At 44.3% G+C, this 19911-nt stretch overlaps 1 protein-coding gene across 2 annotated transcripts; it reads left to right on the forward strand.

Annotated features, from left to right (window-relative positions):
* The first annotated feature begins 71 nt into the window (after positions 1-71).
* On the forward strand, positions 72-16883 carry LOC135378052 (zinc finger CCCH domain-containing protein 15-like). 2 transcript variants are annotated; one of them, XM_064610897.1, is made up of 10 exons: positions 72-227; positions 484-585; positions 5117-5210; positions 5595-5735; positions 10233-10324; positions 10448-10642; positions 10792-10938; positions 16041-16160; positions 16517-16613; positions 16681-16883. In XM_064610897.1, exons 1-10 carry the CDS (start codon positions 156-158, stop codon positions 16803-16805), a joined length of 1185 nt encoding a protein of 394 aa, XP_064466967.1. In that variant the 5' UTR covers positions 72-155; the 3' UTR covers positions 16806-16883. The 2 variants fall into 2 exon arrangements, with proteins under 2 accessions (XP_064466967.1, XP_064466968.1); XM_064610898.1 differs by having other exon boundaries at positions 16517-16598.
* Positions 16884-19911: the final 3028 nt, after the last annotated feature.

The raw sequence follows: 19911 nt of genomic DNA on the forward strand, positions 1-19911 counted from the left end.
TTATAACGCTATTTTGCTTTATATGAAAGCGTAACCAGGAAATACAAATACGAGGATGCGGATGCGGCTTACGTTACTCATTTTGTAACACAGTGGGCAAAGTGCTGTGTTGTAGTTTCTTCCCTAGGTTTCTCAAATTAAATTAATTTCTCAAAATGCCACCGAAAAAGAAAGCACCAGAGCCCAGTAAAAAGACTGAAATGAAGAAGAAAGAGAAAGTTATTGAGGTATGTTCTTCGCGGCTCGCATCGCACGCTCACGTTTCATAAATGGGCCAACTGAAGTTTGTCGTATGCTCTGATAATCCAAATCCTATGTGTTGCGAAATACTAATATTGTTGATAAATTTATATATCCCATCTAACACTTCACTTACATGGTGCGGTGAGCTAAACGTATTAAGATCTTCGATTGGCACCCGAAAGCCCCGAAAGGTAACACCAGTTCCGTCACATGTTTCGTATGCCACTGTTTCTCTTGCAGGATAAAACATTTGGATTGAAAAACAAGAAGGGGGCGAAAAACCAGAAATTCATTCAACAAGTACAGCACCAAGTCAAATTTGGAAACCAACCTGCGAAGAAGGTATGATACCATGATATTCGCGATGTTTTTCAGTGTGAACGTTCACGGCGATCTATAAATATTTGTAGTTATGGATAGAACGGATTTCGAGTGCCGTTTACGTTTCTATGATGCATGAAAAATATAATACAGCACCTCACCTGCCTCAACTCTGGTAGGGTCACAGAAATTTGCTTTGTTGTCAAATTCGGTTGGGCTACCGCGAGATTGCACAAAACCCAACCCAGAGTTGCGTGAAACCTCTCCAAGAGTAACGCAAAGTGCACCAAGAAGTGTTACCCTACTGAAGAAGCTCATGGCTGATTACAACTTTGATGCTGCATCTGTGTTGACAACAATTTGGAGCCTACAGTATCTACTACAGGACAAACCGGCACCATTACTTCAAGAGTGACGTCAGCTTCAGTGACAGTGATGCCGTACGACATATTTCACAGAAATAGGTTTTGTGTGTGGCATACAGGATGCAAATTTCCAACACCGTTTGTTTGTGGAACGGGACCTCACAGTTTGCAAGGCGTTAAACATAGCAGATAGTGCAGCTGCAGAACAAGAGTGTGTCAGAACATCAATGTAGGATGAGCATAAAATGAAGGTGCAACAGGAGTATGATGCCAAAATGTGGAAGAATAGACAGGCTACCGTTATGAAGGGACACAGTTTGCCAAGGAGTGTACATATAAAACCACACGGTGCAAGTATTGTAGAAGCTGGATCATATAGAGAAAGCATGTCGTAAGAAGAAAACTGTCTAGAAAAGGGACACAAATTAAGTCAGGAAAAGTATAGTGACACAGCTTCAGAACTGCACAACCTCTATCAATTGTCCCACAGCATCTTGAATTTAGAGTTTCTGTCAACATTACTGGTGAATGATAAGCCAGTTAAGTTTGAGGTTGGTTCAGGTATAGAATGTTCCTTGATCAGTGAGGAAAGATACGACATGACAGGAGGGTTTACGGACACCGCGTTCACTTACCATGAAACTCAGGACATGGTCCAGAGAAGGGTTAGATATCGTAGGTTCAACAGGTATCATGGTCCAATCTGAGACAAAAGTGCATACCACCACTGTTGGTGATGAGGGGGTCTAGGAACAGCTGCAATGGTGGTCATCCTCACAATAAGGATGCCCACTGAATGTCCAGCTCCACGAATCCTCCAGATGAGGAAGAATTTAAAGAAAAAAATACAGATAAGGGAGTTTTCCAGAAAAAAAAACGAACAACATTGAGGTGAGGTTAGCCGAGGGATATTTTTAGAAAAAACACAAGTGAGGAAAACTTTCAGAAAAAATAGAGGAGGTGAGCCGAGGAAAAATTTTGGGAAAAAGACTGAGGTGAGAAAAAATTCAGGGAAAAAGATTGAAGTGAGGAAAATTTATGGAAAAAAGATTGAGGTGAGATGAGCCAAGGAAAATTTTCAGGAAAAAGAATAAAGGAAATTTTAGAAGAAATGGAGGAAAATTTAGAGAAAAACGATTGAGGTGAGGTGAACAGGGAAATTTTCAGGAAAGACTTGAGGTCAGGAAAATTTCCTGTCCTGGAAAATTTGAAGCTGTTGAGGTGAGGTTAGGAAAATTCTTTGAAATGAATCACCTAAGGTTAGGTAAGGAGAAACCTCTGTTGGCAAAAATTTAGGTGCGGGCAAAGATTGTGAGGCCATTTGCCCACTTCTGGGATCAAGCCTGCTAAGTGGAAACTCGTTTCAGCCACTGCAGGTAGAAGATTAGTTGAATCAACGATGTCCGCAACGGAAAGCTAGAACGAATTCTAGTGGAACACTATGCAGTATTTGGAAAAGACATCCAGGGCCACAGAAAAGATCTAGGTGACATTAAGCTGCAGCTAGGTGCAACACCTAAATTCTGCCTGTCAAGGCCAGTACCTTTTACCTTACCTGAAGCTGTGTGCACAACTTGAATGCCTAGAACAACACGGAATCATGAGCCCTGTACTACATACTGAGTGGGCAACTCCAGTGGTCTGTGTTCAGAAAGAGGACAACACTGTCAGACTTTCGGGACTAGCGCAGCACAGTTCAGATGGCAGCAGTTAAGGCAATGTACCACTGCTTACACCAAAGAAGCATCAAGCCAAGCTACAAGGAGGAATGCCATTCCATACCTTAGTCATGGCTGAAGCTACCACCAGTTTAGAGCGACAGAATTGTCAGTGCAGCAGTTGACCATTGATACCATCAAGGGCCTCTATAAGGTGAAGCATCTGTAGCTCCATTGATCTTCCACAGATACATGGTGTGTCACTGGCTAGCATTTGTGGCACAGCAGTCTACTTACATGATATAATTGTGAGTGGGGCTAACTAAGAGCAGCATTACAAGCATCTCAAGCTGGTACTCTTCAGACTGGAATGGTTCAGTCTGAATCTAAAGAAAGTTAATCAACTGGAAAAGGAAGGACTGCCAGTTGCATATACTGTCTCACATTCTCGCATGTACATTGCAGGACAACACGTCCAAACTTATACTGACCATGAACTCATACTGGACGATCTTGGAACTAGCAAACCTGTGCCACAAGTGATATTGCCAAGACTGCTAAGGTGGTGTATAAAGCTTGCAGCATATGGCTATGAGCTACTGACCTGGAAAGCTCCACTAGAACGTTGACATCACCAACTCCCATGGCAAGAGTGGTTAGGGTGACCTCTTTCCACGCCGAGACTGAGAGGTGACGCGGGTTCGAATCCCTGCACCGGCTTTGCTATCTGGGGTCTTCCCTGGGTTTTCTAGCAGACTTTCCGGACGAATGTCGGCACTGTTCCCCCTGAAGTCGGCCATGGATGCATACTGAGCCCCCCCCCCCCCCTGTCCCCCACTCCTTCCTGCTGTCCTCTCTCCATCTGTCCACGTCTGTACGCTGCTCATAGCCACATTTGCATCGCGGCGCCAACACGGAATTAAAAAAAAAAAGAATGTTGACATCCTGAGGTTGCCTTTGCCTACTAAATGATGAACCATGTCCGCCTGCAGACGTGTTGCTGTTTGAAGCCTTAATCTACCCTCCGTTAACAGCAGAAGAAATGGGGACAGCAACGCAGTCTGACCCTGTTCTTTTTCAAGTGTACAATGCTTTCAATGCAAGCACATTGCGCAGGTGAAAAGATACAGTTTCAACAATTTCGCACGAGCCTCAGAATTTTCATTGCATCAGGGCTGCATCCTTCGAGGATCAAGGGTCGTCATTCGTGCAGCAGAGGAAGCAAGTTTTGGGTTTGGTGTATGATGGGCAGAACTTCTGTTTGCTTCATCCATGTATGAACTTTCACTGTTATATCTTTTTCCCAGTCAATAGTTTAATTGTAAATATATGATTTCAGCTCAGAAGTCCCATACGAAGAAAACAAACTGCAATACAAAGATTTCACATTCAGCAGAGTACATCATACCCATGTGAGATACACGACACAAGTAAAGGCCCTAGCTATAATGATACGCTGAACTAAATAAACACACCCAACTATGATTGTATTAGTTTGGGCAATGAAATATTTGATAGGTCAGTGCAGTACATATGGATGATCAGCAGGTTTCAAGAATAAATCCTCTGAAGCCACCTGAAGTCATCGTGCTGTTCATGAAATAAGCCAGCTGAGGGGAAGTGAAAATATGAGATGCTATTCTCTTCTGGCGCTGCCCCTCTTACTGTATAAGTAGTAATTTTCGCGAGGACCTATTTTTCGCGAAATTCGCGAACGCCCTTTTTTCGCGAATTTAAAGTCCCGCGAAATATTTGAACCAATGACAGAAAAATACGTGAAAGAAATATGTAAGAAATTTGACCCAGGACGCTGAGGCAACTTATGTATACGGAGTTTCTTACGCTGTTACACTGCGTTGCCTCGAAAAGTGTTCAGTTCGCCGCTGCAACTGGAGACTGTAGTCCTGCCTTCACTTACGAATCCCCCGCGGATGTAAGCCTCCCGTGATTCCGGTTCCTTGTAAGCCTGGATCATCCAGAAAGCGCGTATGCACTCTGTCACGCGTATAGACCTTTGGAAAAGTTGTCGCATCACTACCAAGTGCCAATCGCACCTGCTCGATGCGATGACAGGAATGACGGGAGACAGGGCAATTGGGCAATGGCACAGATACGAGCCGAGTAGGACCCCCTAATCGCATCCCTTGCAGTCAGAAGTGCTCAAAAGGAAGACAAATTGAACGACGAGTTACCCAGTTGGGATACCTCTTATTAGCTTCTTCCAAGAAGTTCAAGGTGGATGGCCCCTAAGATGCAGGGTGGACGCAGCAGGGTGGACCGCGAATTTAAGGTTCCGCGAATAATTGCCTGATCCTGGCTTCTCAGAAATTCGCGAATTATTGAGCCCGTGAATTTAAGCACTTATACAGTATTTTGATGCATAACTGTTCTTTTAATGAGTTACATTGTTTCACATGCCTATTCGTTTACAGGGAACGGTTACTAATACAAGCAAGAAGTTTGTGCCTGCTAGAGATTCTCAGTGCACTTTGCTTTTCCAGTGTACTTACTTTTTTATTTTCTTTACAGGTAGCTGAACAACAACAAAAAACTGAGAAAAAGAAAACCGAGGCTGATGATCTCAATCAGCTTCTGTTCAGGCCAGTTCAGAAAGTAGAGAAAGGTAACAGCGACATCTTTCAGCCAAATTAATTATTTCTATTGACATATGTTCATGCCTGGGAACAATGTAAGAGAGAATATATTGGGCGTGAGTGCGCATCCCTGTGCTTCCTAGTGTGGCTTTGTATGTCAGTGAGAGGTCAGCTAGCATGATGTAACTGGTAGTACCTCTGACCTGGAATCGGAGGGTGTGGATTCAAATCCCAGTGCTTGTGCCTTTTCATCAACTGCCATTACTGAAGCACCCTTGTATCTGTTTCGGGCCAAGTAATTTTGACACATCTGAGTTTCTATTGTGGTGTGCTTGCACCTTTGATGTTTCCACCACAATTTAATAGCTATATCCGCTGTGTGCTGTAGTACAACGTAATATATCACCTTGTAGGAGCTGATCCGAAGTCGATACTCTGCGCATTTTTCAAGCAAGGCACGTGTGGCAAAGGGGACAAGTGCAAATTTTCTCATGATCTTTCAATTGAGAGGAAGGCTGAGAAGAGAGATATCTACACAGATGTTAGAGATTCAGGTGAGCTTGTTCTTTTCAGTTGTGGCTGCGCAAACACAGTAGACTTTTAAATTACTGCACAGCTGCTGAAAAAGCCAAACAGTTGCACCAAACTGCCACGATGGAACACTTACAGCGACAAATTAAAGAAATGAGAGCTGTGTCTAAGAACACGCAAACATGCAGGAACAACTGATTTCTTCTCCCTGTTTCATTCTATTCAGTCATTAGACTTCTGTTCTATGCAGTTCATGTGCAAATTGTTGTTATCTCTCAAAATTGCCTAAAAAAGAAATTTGCTTTTGGAATTGTGGAATTGTGAACATTCCAATGTGGGATACGTAAGTCACACGAAAGCCAGGTTACCAAACTCTTTCATGTGTAATCATGGTATTTCTTTGCAATTTCTCCTGGGTGTCCTGTAGTGGTCATTGCACCTTCAAAGAGTCTGCAACATATACTAACCTGTGTTGCATTTTAATAACATTACAGCAGTTGACCAATAATAAATGTGCTTCGTTTACTAAAAGGAGCCTAATATATATGAAAAGTAGCATCTCTTTCTGCTCCACAGACGACAGCCACAGCATTGAACCACACACTCGAAGCAGCCATGCTATATTTCTGTCATGGCTTTGTCACATGTCCAGTAGACTTGTTTTACAGCAGATTTTACAAGCTGGAAGCTGGAAACCGTAGGTTGCATTGTGTGTTCTATCATCAATCTCGTGTGCCCTGTATCACATTACTAATGTTATTCCTACGTTGGTTAGTGTTCCAAATGTGGCACGCGGTACTGATTCATTGGACATGATGTGTTTAATGCACAATGCATTTACATTGGAACTACAGTTGGGTACATGAGAGATGTGACACAATAGGCACTCACTTGATTGGCTGCTGAAATCAGAGCTGATCACAGCCAAGCTTACATGCTCTCTGACATAAATGATGTTCACAAGACTTCCTGCTTCACATGCTAACAATGTACTTTCGCAATCTACAGTGGTGTGCTGCTTCACGCTTTAAAATGTATGCAATGTGCTTGCATGCATGCATGCATAATGTATGCAATGTAAGCGTGTCAGCATCAAAATAGAAAAAAATCTTTATTCCGAGCGAGGATTGAACCAAGTCCTTCGGTTTTGAAGTGAAACACGTTGCTGCAGCGCTATCAATGGATAATCATAGTAGCATCGTTAGCATTGACACTTATGAGGTTCACCTAGGTAAATGGCTGGAAAGGAAAGTTGTTCTGGATGTGGCGTAATACAGTCGCCGACCGATTTTTCGGACATGCTCGATTACTCGGACGCATTCGCGGAACGGCCACGGCACCATAGAGTTAACGTATAACAACGTCCGAAATTTCGGATGCCGTACAGCTCCGTCGCTCGATATTTGGGACACAGTTTGCCCAGCCCACGAGCGTCCCGAGCGGTCGCCAGCTCACCGCGTGCGCATGACGCAATGCGAAGGTCAAAGAAACCAAATATAAAAATTTATGCAAGAACATAGGCAGTGACTGTTCATTTCCCAATACTCTGAGTGAAGGAGTCCTATCGTGGCGCTTCGCGAAGCCGAGCTGTGCTGTCCACTCGCGAAGTAAAGCGAGCTTCACCTAAAGCACGCAGGCGTTAGGTGAAGCCGACTTGCGGAATGGTGACGCCTAATGTTGCGAGAAGTTGTCCTGATATGTTCCCTCCACGTGTTTGGGATATCGACGACTTGCCGTCTCTCCTAGCGCATCCATAAAAACTCGGAACTAATGAAGGTGACCGTGGCGCCTTCGTCCGTATACAATATCGCTTCGGGAAGTAGCAGCTGTAGAATGTAGATGGAAGTAGAAGCCGATGTTATCAGGCGGAGATGCAAAAAACTGCCCGTTAAGAAAGGATCGACAACTTTTTCCGGCCTACTAGTACTTAATACAGTTGTCGTTTGAAGCGAAATTCATTTTTTCGGACTGCTCGCTTATTCGCACTTTTGCGCGATTCGCGCCGAGTCCAAAAAATGGGACGGCGGCTGTAGTTCCGAAAAGATTTGTTTCTTCCTAACCAAAAGGCCTTCTTGCATACGTATCAAGAATTGCCAGACTCTTTGTGTCCTCGAACAAGCTCCGGTACTCAAGCGTTCTGATTGTGGTGACTGCCTTCACCTGGCAGCGTGTGGTTTATGTGGTACACGTGCAACATGTTTTGCCTACAGCGGATAAACAACCTGCGAAAGCCAATCATGAAATCCAGTTCGTTCTTCGAGACTATGTTTGTTTGTAAAGTTGCCTCATTCAAATGTAAACGCTCCATGACCCACTTTAGTGCACGCCAACTGTTCTCTTTCAATTACTGTTCCATGTAGTGGCTCTACTAACCACTGCTGTGATAATGAAATGACACGAATCACACTTGTGCCATATTGTGTACATATTCATATAACACTATGGTGCTTGTTAAATGATATATAAATGCATATTCATTCCACTAAAAGTAAATGCACCGTAATTTCGTATGACAGATGCAGCTGCCTTGACAACATTTCCTTGAGACTGAGGAGGCTCCAAAAGACGAAACAGTTACATAACAAACATGGTGGTTGAATGCAGCACGAGGGCGAAGACAATAATTGTTAGAACGAAAAGTAGACAGCATGCCTGCAGACTCTCAACTGGTGAAAATTCAATGGGAAATAACATGATTATGCAAAATGTCTAAATTATAAGCATTCGTAGCAAGTAACACCATGAGCATCCCGGTCTGGTGCTTAGCAAAGGACACTCATGAAAGTACCGGTCTGGGATGCTCATGCTGTTACTTGCTACCATTGCTATCGTCGCTTCATCCCTCATTGTGCGGACATCCTCCGTCCTCTTGAGAATTATCTCTCATGAAAATCGAACGCCACCCAACCTCTCATCTTGACTGCCGAGGCCACCGCTGCGTTCGAGAGGGCTAAGGAAGCCTTCGCAAATGCCACTCTCCTGGTCCATCCACAACCGCATGCATCAACCAGCATAATGGTAGACGCATCTGCCACCGCGGTAGGAGCTGTGCTCTAGCAGCGGCTCTCCGACGACTCGGAAGGTTGCAAGCCGATTGGGTTCTTCTCCCGCAAGTTACGTTCAGCGGAAACCCGCTATGGCACCTTCGGCTGTGAGTTGCTGGCCATCTATCTCACCGTCAAGCACTTCCGTCACTTCGTCGAAGGCCGTCAGTTTACCATCTTCACCGATCATGAGCCGCTCGTCTATGCCTTCCTGTCCTCCGGAGTGAACTAAACCACCAGAGAAGAGCGGTATCTTGCTTTCGTGTCGGAGTTCACGACCGACACGCGTCACGTCCCTGGCCTTCTCAACCCTGTTGCAGACGCTCTCAGCCGATCAGACATCTCTGGTATTGCATTCATCTCTGCGATCACTACATCACTAGAATCTATCGCTGAGCTGCAGCTCCACGACGAAGAACTTCGGTCACTTCGCTCGACCACATCGAGTCTGCAACTTGAAGATATCCCCCTGCCTGGAGCCCGTTCCACGGTTTGCGACTTTTGCTGCGACATGTCAGGTGGCACTCCACGCCCGTTCTTGCCACTCGCTTCCCTCCGCCCTATTTTCAGCCTCCCCCACTCCATGGCTCACCCTGGGATCCATGGTACGCAGAAATTAATTTCTGCTCGTTATGTCTGGCCCCCGCATGCAGAGTCACATTAAGCATTGGGTCCGATCCTGCGTTCCTTGTCAACGGTCAAAGATTTCTCGTCATACCGTCACTCCACCAGCGCGTTTTCCAACACCTGACGCTCGTTTCGACCATGTCCAGGTCACCAAATGTAGAGGAGGTGGTCTCCCTCTACACGAGTCCCGAGCAGCGATGATGGAGTGTCCCAGTAGGCAGATGTGCATGGCCTCACGCTAGGACGGTGCCGGTAGAACAGGCTTTCGCGCCAGCAGTGGCACGTCTTCATTGTCGTCCACGGGCCGCCACAGGTTCAACCTCCTGGCGGAATGGTTACTTTATCTGCACACAGCCAAGGACCTGAAGTTTGCGGACCGTGACTTGGCTTCATCAGTGTGTAAGCAGATCAGCCCACCTCCTCAAGCCTTCGACATAATTGGGCTTTGGGACGGAATGAGGGTGCTTGTTCCGAGTTGTTCCGAGTCTGTTGCGATCAAGTATTTGTCAATTCCTATAAACCCTGTAGATGCTGAAAGATCTTTCAGCAGGTATGAAATGATTGTAGGCGACAGACGGCATTCTCTGTCAGAGGAGAACACAGAATATCATGTAATGCTGAGCCACAACAGTGCTTTGCATCTGTAATTTGATAAGATATTTTTGTTCCCACTTTATCCAAGAAAATAAAGTGTTTCCCGTTTCAAGCAGCCGTTGACTCCTTTCCGCTGGAGATCGCAGAATTTACGAGTCGGTGCCGCGGAATTTTGAATTTGCTGCAGCAGAAAACCGGGGGCCTTATGTATGCTACAGACTGCTATGTACATTGATGTGGTTGTATGCATTGCAGACACCATGGAAAACTGGGACGAAGCCAAACTTCAGGAAGTTGTTGAAAAAAAACATGGTGAAGCTGAGAGAAAAATGCCTAAAACTGACATTGTAAGTGTCACCCTCATCCAGAGGAAAGGGTTCCGCCACTGTTGTTTGTTTCTATTACTTTTTTTAGCTGTGTGCATCTAAGAACCGTTGGGTAAGACATGTCTCATTATTCGCACTGTGCAGATCTGCAAGCACTTTCTCGATGCCTTGGAGCAAAATAAATATGGGTGGTTTTGGGAGTGCCCAGGAGGTGGACAAAAATGCCACTATCGCCATGCAGTGCCTCCTGGGTTTGTGCTGCAGAAAAACAAAAAGAATGGTGACGTCAAGACTAAAGAGGAAGAGACACTTACAATTGAAGCATTAGTTGAGTCTGAGGTTTGTATAAACTTTTTCTTTTCGCTAGAGAATACAATTGTCTGTTTAACAAAGGTGTACTTCACACATTGTTGGACAGCATCAAATTATGCAGTCACCATGTCTTACTGTAACTAAATATTTCATTTTTTCACCACATCTGCTTTTAGAGGGCCAAGTTAGGAAGTGACCTCCCACGTATTACACTGGAAAGTTTCCTAGCGTGGAAGAAGGTCAAAGCGAAAGAGCGCCAGGCTAATGAAGATAAGGAACGTGACCGCAAAAGAAACGAGTTTAAGGCTGGTCGTCACTTTGGAGTGAGTATTGGTTTTTAGCGTATCTATGCTGTGCCTTGGCAACTTTATGCAATCAACCCTCAATGTATGAAATACCAAAATTTTGTGGAAATGGCTCATAAATTGAAGGATTCCTATAGGTCGACATTTTGGAGGAATGGAAGGTATGGAAAACGTTACGCAAGGACATCGCGTGAGATGGCATCTGTCAAAAACTAATGGCCATCTTGCTCATGATAAACATCTTAACGCTTAAAGTAGTACAGAAGTCATTTTTAACCCCCAGTTTTTTTTCTATAAAACTATTAAGTAGGCCAGTAAGACGCACCACGCGAAGTAATTTACACCACAGAGTCATAATTATCGCAGAAATTGAATTTAAAATATGCCGCAAAAAGCGACCATGCGCAACGGTGGTGAAGAGCAGTACCAGCCTGTGATCTGCCTGGAACCTCGCGCTGACGCTATAAGGAGAACGCTCGCTGATTGGCCTAGAGAAATGTCATCTGCTACTCTGCTGTCGTCTGCTACTCGGCTGTTCGGGGTTCTGATAAAGCCTTTCTCCTTGCTCGGTAATGCTTCGGCCGCTCCTTCTATCCCCAATTCTCCGGGAAAACTGACAAAACAGGTTTACGGCGGCAAAGACACAAGGCGCTGACCCCCACTCACCGCCAAACCAGGACGAGTCTCCTTATGCCGTCATTGGTGACGTGCCATCATACCTCCTCATTCTCGTCATAGCTGGAGTGGCGAGTTAAGGGTGAAGGCTCGGAGCTATGTTTATTTGAGTTTTTTTCTGGGAAACAAATTGCACACATCAATTGCACACCTTTCGCGCTATTCGGTAAAATGACACACACACTTTCATCAGATGTCTTAATCTGAAATTTTTTTGGATGGCCCTCTGTACTCCTTTAACTCACACTCCATTTTTCTAGCTTTCTGCTCCTCTCTCCCGTCAATTCTATCTTCAGCGTACTGCACTGTAGCCCTGATGTGATTCTATGCAGATCAGTCACTGAGATTTTACAGCTGTATTTTCAGCACATTCCCTATCACAGGGTGTCTACCAAAGTGGAAAACCGCGAATTGTCAGGGAATTTTGACGCGACTGGGAAATGTTGGGGGTTTGTCGGGGAATTTGCCAAAAAGCAGCTCAAGTCAGGGAAAATCGCAGACAAGTGCCGTGACGATGCGCAGTGAATCGCAAGTGCTGACCAGTGGTTGAGCGGCCACGCCACAGCAACGTTCTTAACACAACAACTTACGTAAAACCCTTAAAAAACTCCCTTTTCTGTTTCGACAACCAAATAGAAGCATTGTTGATGCACCTATCCCTTCCCTCTGCAATAAAAAAAAAAGCCTCTCAGGTTTCCCTCTCCCTGCTATCATGAAACTTCGCCTTTGTCTGTGTATAGTGAAACAAAATATCACATCCACATGCCCTGATGCACGCAGTAACGTTGCACCGAGTACCAGTTCGCCAATACGACAAGCTCAGAGGTAGAAACGTAGGGCGGCTTCATCGATGCTCGATAAGTGATATCTTTTATGAGGGATCTGTATCAGAACGTTGCAGCAGACACCAAGCTCCCTTTTGTTTTGGTCGGGGCATTTGTGTGAATGAGTCAGTGAAAACCTGGAAAAGTTGGAGAATTTGAAGGCTGTAATTTGGTAGACCACCCTGCTATCATTATTGTTTCTGTAGAAGTCTGACTGTGCATTGACTAGCCATGATAAATCCAAGCTAGCGTAGACTTCAGTATTGAGGAATATTTGTTACTACTTTGGCAGATATATTATTTATCGCCTTTTGCCTTGCTCCTTGTGATGTGTCCACCTCCAGTTCGGAACAATAGTTGTTTACCTGATCGCTATTTGATTCGACGACAGAATCTAATTATTTCGTTTCGATATTCAAAACTTTCGAGTATTCGCACAGCCCTAAAGTTCATCTATCGACTCATTGAGCATTGTTTGGTGCAACTTCACAATAGTTGCATCTGCACAAAAAAGAACCGTGATTTTCTTCATGAGCCTCCTGCACATTGTAAGTAAATACAGACAGGTGATGACACTCAGTTCAGGGGAGCACCAGGGTAATGTTTGGCGCGCCTGGCACGTGCTGGAAATGCTGCTCACTATCTCACTGCCTTCATTGTGTGAGTTGGACTCTGATAAGCACAATAGGCAGTGTAAACAAATTGCAGTGTCATTGCAATAGTACCTGGGTGGTAGTGAAGCTAACAGATGTATGCAGGTTTGCTTCTTGAGCCTGTGGATTGAATTTTCATTAGCTTGAGCACAATTCATACATTTCCTTCATCCAGGGTGCATCTTTACAAATTTTTTTTTGCGTGAAAGTTATTGTTCAAGATGACAGCACAATTATCATATTTTCCGGTATATAATGCATGCATTATACATTGTATAAAGCGTCCAGAAGAAGCGGTGCATGTTATACATCGTAGCTTCTACTGACAGGGCAGTTTCTAGAAGCTATAGTTACAGTAGTTTTAGTATAACCGAGCAGTTTGTGCAACCGCCATGGCTTCTCATCTTGGTCTAGCAACTTGATATAGGGGTTACTCGTTCATCTGAGTGCCATGTTCAGGAAAATTGGGAAAAAACTGGGTGATTACACAATGAACACAAGTACACAAAGAATGGACTGAGACATTGTACAAAAAGATACTAAATTGGATCCAGGAAGCATGGGACACTGTTTGGGTGTCAGTGATGCTAAACTCATTTGAGAAGGCTGGCACTGTTGAGGTTGTGTTATGTGTTGTTGTGTTTCATGAATATCAGTGCCCAGAGGAACACACTCAGTCATTTAAGAAGCTGAATATGTCGGCGTTATTGGCTTCATCTAGATGCATCTGACATTGCTCAGCTTGGTGCGGTGTAGTAGCTACAATTTAGTCTGTGGACATTCCTTTGCGTACTCGCTTTACCGTGTCCGTAAGCCTTGTTCTGTCTTGGCGTGTGCAGTCCTCAGATGTGTACTGCAGTGGAATGTCTATGTCTAGTGCAAACAAAGCTAGTTTGATGCTTTCTTCGCAAGTATCCGTAAGTAGTATCCAAGTATTTCTTCGCAATCGCAAGTATTCTGCGGTTATCCGCTTGGATTAGCCAAATGGTGCAGGGCGTTATCCTACCTCGTATTTGGTAACTCTGAGTGCACAAAACATGCATTTGGTGTGAAGTGCAGTACGACCCAGAATAACTACGTTTTGGGACACAGCACATCCACCATGCACATCCATATGTATTTCCAATGAATGTGCTCCCAGTGGCAAAATTTGGGACTCGACCTTCTGTCTACCCCAGCTTGTTTTGGGATGCACATGCAGGAGAAGTGTCCTTGACAGTGTGGATGTCTTAAAGGTGTGCTCCCCAGGACACCATGCATGCCAGTGACCCTGTCAGCTTCATCTAAAGGTCTCCCTTTTGAGTGTCAGTGGGAGCCATGGACCAAGCTACATTCAAAGACGAAAGATAGAGAGTGGTTGTAGAGTGCTGTAACCTAGCCACTGTAGTTGACTACAGAAAAAAATAAGTTTAGCTAATTGTTGTAACTACATTCCCATAAATAGTTTCTAACTACTTCAACTTCCATACAATAGATTAGCTGGTAGTTTGACTAACATATAATTAACTTGTGGCAATCACTGGTAAAATGTACTTGCTAGAGACAGCATTTTACGGCCTTACTGCTTTGCATAACACTACGTGTCGTAATAGTTATCCGGAGCGCCCGTAAAAATAATTATATTACCTACTGTGGGAGGTAAACAGTAGAGAAAAAGGTCCATTCTGTCAACTGAACATGCTACAGTGTGACAACCTGCCCTTCGTTGCTTCTCACTGAGTGGTTTTCCTGTTTGACTGCATTTACTGTGCGTTTATTTTTTGTCCCTATAAGAGGTTTCTTTAATATCAATTCAGCTTAAAAATTACTGCAAGCACTGAAGAAAGCTGAAGAAGACGATGACACGTACATAAAAAAACAAAACAAAAGTATGCATAGAAACACAGCGCACAACTTTTGTACAGTAATACATTTTGCACCATTTTAATAGAGAAGGAAGGTTTTTCCCTTTCCTTCGCTTGCCCCCCTTCTCTAAGAATCACAAATTTAACCTCCTGTGATATGGCATGTCGCGTGTTTGACGTTAGGTGCGTACAGATGATGAGCAATAATGTATAATAGTATTTTTATTTATTTATTTATACAATACTGCAGGCCGTGTTCGGTCCTAGCAGGAGCGTACACAAAGAAACATTACCCGAAGCATTCATATCATACATATCACAGCACGTACAGAGCATACATATCACGCATAGGTCACATTTGTGCAAGATATGAACAGAGAGCTTGTGATGAATGGAATGCACTGGGGGTATGTGGTTCCAATTGTAAATTGTTTTTACAAAATATGGTTTTTGAATCTGCTTGTTCTTGTGTATATGGGCGATAAACTATGTTTGTGTTTGTACCTTGTCTGCATAGTTTGCGGGTTAGATATGTATTGCACGGGGTTGATACCTAACCTATGAGTGTAAAGGTCATACATAAATTTCAGTCTGGTATACTAGTAGCTTTAGAATGTTGCCGGCATTTCATAGAATAGAAGTAATAGCATGCAAATGTTGAATTAGTACTCAGAAAGCAAAGTGCAAAAAATGACAGAAACGAAAGTGAGAGACACAACAGAAGCGTTCTGTATGCTTCACTGGCAACCCCAACTTTCCACGCTTTGTCTGCCATCAAGTATGTTTCACACCTCAAAGCTTTAAGAAGCACCTGCATGCACCACCAGACCACCACTTGTCTCATCACAAATTGGGCGTGCCTTCAAAATGCTGATTCCACATGATGGAATGCATTTCTGTGATACGAAAAAACACATTCCTTCTTGACAGAATTGGAACTCTGTTCCCCGCCCATCGGCACAAGTGTTTACAGACATAGACTTCAAAGATGGACATGACTTAATTTGGAAACTTTCTGAAATATTTGTTATGAGGCTCTATTATACTGTAAAAACTAGCTTTGGAATTAATGTGTATCAAAGTTGCATCTCTGGAAACTGACAGAAAAATACCTTATCTTTCAGCTGAGTGGGAGAGACATGTTTACATTCCGTCCAGAGTTGGCCGACGACGATGGACAGAATGAAGATGATGAGGAAACGTATGACTTCCGTGGAATGGAACAGGATGCCGATTGCAATCAGGTACGATAGGATTCCATGGCCACTTCTTTTTAAAGGGTTAGCTTGGTAGTGCCAATCCACTATGTAGGTCCATCCATAGCTTTATAGAGCCTCGTGATCGACAAGCTGTGTTTGCAGTATACTGAAATTGTGTCACACCACAGTAACAACAACAACAACAACAACAAAAAAAAAAATCACAAAACATTGAGAGGCTTTCAATGAAGATTCAGTTGCATTTCAAAAAGAGTTTAGCCAAAAATTTCATGCTGGTGATGGCACTGTAAAGCATTTAAACATGCTTTGCACAATGCCCAAAGATACAGCCAATATTTTGCACCATGCAGTTAATTCAGTGCTCCATACAATATACTTAGGGAGTACGAGAGCTAACTCTGGAAGATCTTACCGCTGCTGCTATACAAAGCGAACATATTGGAGCGACAGCTGCACCAAAGGGCAAGTACAATTCTCGTATGTTGTTTTTCTATACCATTTCAAATGTGAAGCAGACAAAAATCTTTCTCTTCTGTGTGAGCAGATTCTGTGGAGGAGAATTCAGCTGCAGCATCTGTGCCCATTGATGAGAAACTGTTTGAGGATGAAGGCTATCTGGACGACTTTGACGGCTTGGAAGAAGAACTTAAAGATCTTGACGTGGAATAATTCATGTGTCTGGTTGAGAGTGCACTTATTCCTTCATCTTTATTCTGTGAATAATTAAAAGGCTATGATAAAAGCCTTCATGATGCATTGTAGTTGCTATTTGAGCATGCCTCAACGTTGATGATGTGAGCCAGATGGGGCAGCTTGTCTTGCTACATAAATAGCCATATGATGTCGGTACTTGAGAGGCTGTACAAGCATAAAACCAGAACCAGAATGTTTTTGAGACACGATGGAATATGCATGCTGAGCTGACTTTTAAGTGTAATGCTTCTTCAATTACCTTTAGAATGCTTAAGCTGTGAAACCCTCCCATATGCTTAAGCTGGCTCACACATCTGATCAAATGTGCCTCATTCACAGTCATCAGCATGTGCAAGCTCAGGTATAGGGACAGTGTGCTAAAGCTTCAAAGCGATGAAAGCGCCCTCTCTGGTTGGCAGAGGCACTAAGTGGTCGCATAGCTTCGATAGACGAACACTGCTGAACGTATACTGACCATGTTTTCATCGAAAGAATTGTTCGTTTTCCTCACCTGTTTTTACATCGACGGCAAAAACAGACAGCAGAGCAGAAAATGCCAAGAATGTGCTGCATACATTGTGTTAGAAAGGCTGCCAGGCAGTGGGAACACATTTTATTGCTTCCCAAGCTAGTGCTATGGTGAAGCACGGAGACAAGCTTTTGTCTTAAGAGAGAAGCGTGTAAAGAAAGCAATTAGAGGCATGGCCAAGTGGGTAAAAGCGTCTGCACGTTGGTGGTAGCTGAGGTCGTGTTGAAGACTGGGAGGTGGTGGGTTGGAATCCTACCACCCCCCTGAAGTCTGCCCAGGATGCACGCCCCCCCCCCCCCATGTCTCCCACTCCTTCCTGCTGTCCTCTCTTTCCATCTGTCCACATCTGTATGCCGCTCACAGCCACAGTTGCTTTGCGGTGCTAAAACAGAATCAAAAAAAATTTAATTGTTGTGGTTCTAATTTCAAATACACAGCATTGCGAAGTGTGATAACTTCTTTGCGTGAACTCAACCGACTTCCAAACCTATCAACCAGAATTCATTCGGAGAAGTGTGCTGGCACTTGGGAAAACGGATATACGGTGTTCTATGGATGATGCTACTTCATCTCCATAGTGCAAAAGCATGAGTCTGGGCACACAGAGGGGCAACATACAACACACGACTCAAAACCAGCAAAAGTTTACTATTCACTAGACAACCATGTACATAGTCACACAGCATGGGAAAAAGAGGGAAAGGAAAAGCAGCAAGAAGGTCACAAGCTCGGAACAAGGTCAACCGAGAGCAAGGGTTACAAAAGGAGTGTGTAAGCCAAATGAATAGCCACAGAGGCAACACTAACACAGTTTCCCGCATTGCGGATTGCCAAAGCCTCTCTGAGAAGTCTCGTTCGTGGTTCTGGTTCCCATGCTATGACTGAGGTTTCCGTCCAGAAGGGATGGCAATTATTGCATACCTCTAAGTGGCTAGAAAGATTTGAGTCAGGATTTTTTTAATGCTGACCCAACCTCCGATTTAGGCACTGCGATGTTTGGCCGATATAGACAAAGCCACAGGCCAAGGGGATACAATAAACTACATCCTTAGCATGAGGAACGAAATTTAATGACCTGTGAATTGGACACACTCTGAATCGGACTGTGAAAAGGGGGTGAGACGATCAAGATGAAACCGATTTCTGGAAAGAAGTACATCTTAAGTTTTAGAGATAGATTTCAGATTATGAGATACTTTATCAAAATATGTAACAACAACACATTTCTTATTGCGCGACAAATTTAGGGCCCAGTTGCAGGTGCCACGTCAAGGCTTTTGAAAGGAAATATTTATTGTGTCACCACGCAGTTGTTCAGAATAGTGGTGATAGCTGCCATTCCTATTCAAATATCTTTTCTTCAGAACTGCGAATCACGAATGGCAGTGGCGTAGCCAGCAAACTATTTCAGGAGGAGTTCTATGGGGACTTTACATGGGAGAAGAGGATTTCCCCTTGTTTCAATCTCCCAAATGCACTACCAAAGGTACCATCTTGATGGGGGGGGGGGGGGGGGGGTTGAATCACCTAAACACCCCCTCTAGCGCAATGCCGAAGCAACAGCAGTGACGTTCAGAAAAAAAAATGTGGCGCTGAGAGGAGGATTTCACTCTGGATTTTCCTCTCCCAAATGCACAGCCAAAGGTACGATTTTGGGGTAGGAAAAGGAGGGGGTCAATATGTCATGGGCGTACCTAAATGCACAACCGCAGTCACGAATTCGTGTGTGCGGGGGGGGGGGGGGGGTGAACTGCCCAACCTCCTCTGGCAACACCACAGGCACCGGGCAGTGATGTCCAGAAAAATACTTTGGGCTGAGAGGATTTCACTCTCATTTTCAGTCTCCCAACTGCACAACCAGGGTACGATTTTGGGGGAGGGAAAGGAAAGGGGGGCTGAATAATGGACGCACTAAGAGAGGGCAGATGGTCGTCGTCCCCCCATGGAGATCCAAGGTCACTTGTGAAAATCGCTCTTTTGTCATATGTTGTCTGATTCATACAATATGAACATGGGCGTTCCCAGGATTTGTTCCATGTGGGGAAGGGAGGGGGGCAAAGTGTGCAGTGCCCTCACCTCCAATTTTCACAAGTGACCTTAAAACTACAGGTGGGAGGCCATGCCCCCTTGCCCCATTTCGGTTCGCCCATGCCTCTGAATAGGGGCAGATCTAGGGGTGGGGGGTCCGAATGTCCTGAACCCCCCCCCCCACACACACACACTCAGAAACATCCTGGATCCGCCTCTGCCTCTGAACCACTTGTGAACAGGGTCCGCATGGGTGAAATGCACCCAGTCAGAAATTCGAGCTGAATCCTAAGTAGATTCACTTGAAAAACAATGTGGTTCCATTTTAATTTTCATGTGGCTCCACTTGTTTTTCAAGTGGGTTCACTTGGGATTCCAGCTCAAATTTTTCCTGGGCACCATAGGCCGCCGTTGATCAGATTGATAAATATAGCCGTCACAGACATTAGTTGAATCTGCGGTGCGACAATTTTGGCGGAATTACATATCTAGTTGACATTGAGCGACTTTGTCTAATATTTGGCT

Source organism: Ornithodoros turicata, chromosome 1 (genome assembly GCF_037126465.1).
Source record: "Ornithodoros turicata isolate Travis chromosome 1, ASM3712646v1, whole genome shotgun sequence".
In the NCBI taxonomy this organism is placed as follows: Eukaryota; Metazoa; Arthropoda; class Arachnida; order Ixodida; family Argasidae; genus Ornithodoros; species Ornithodoros turicata.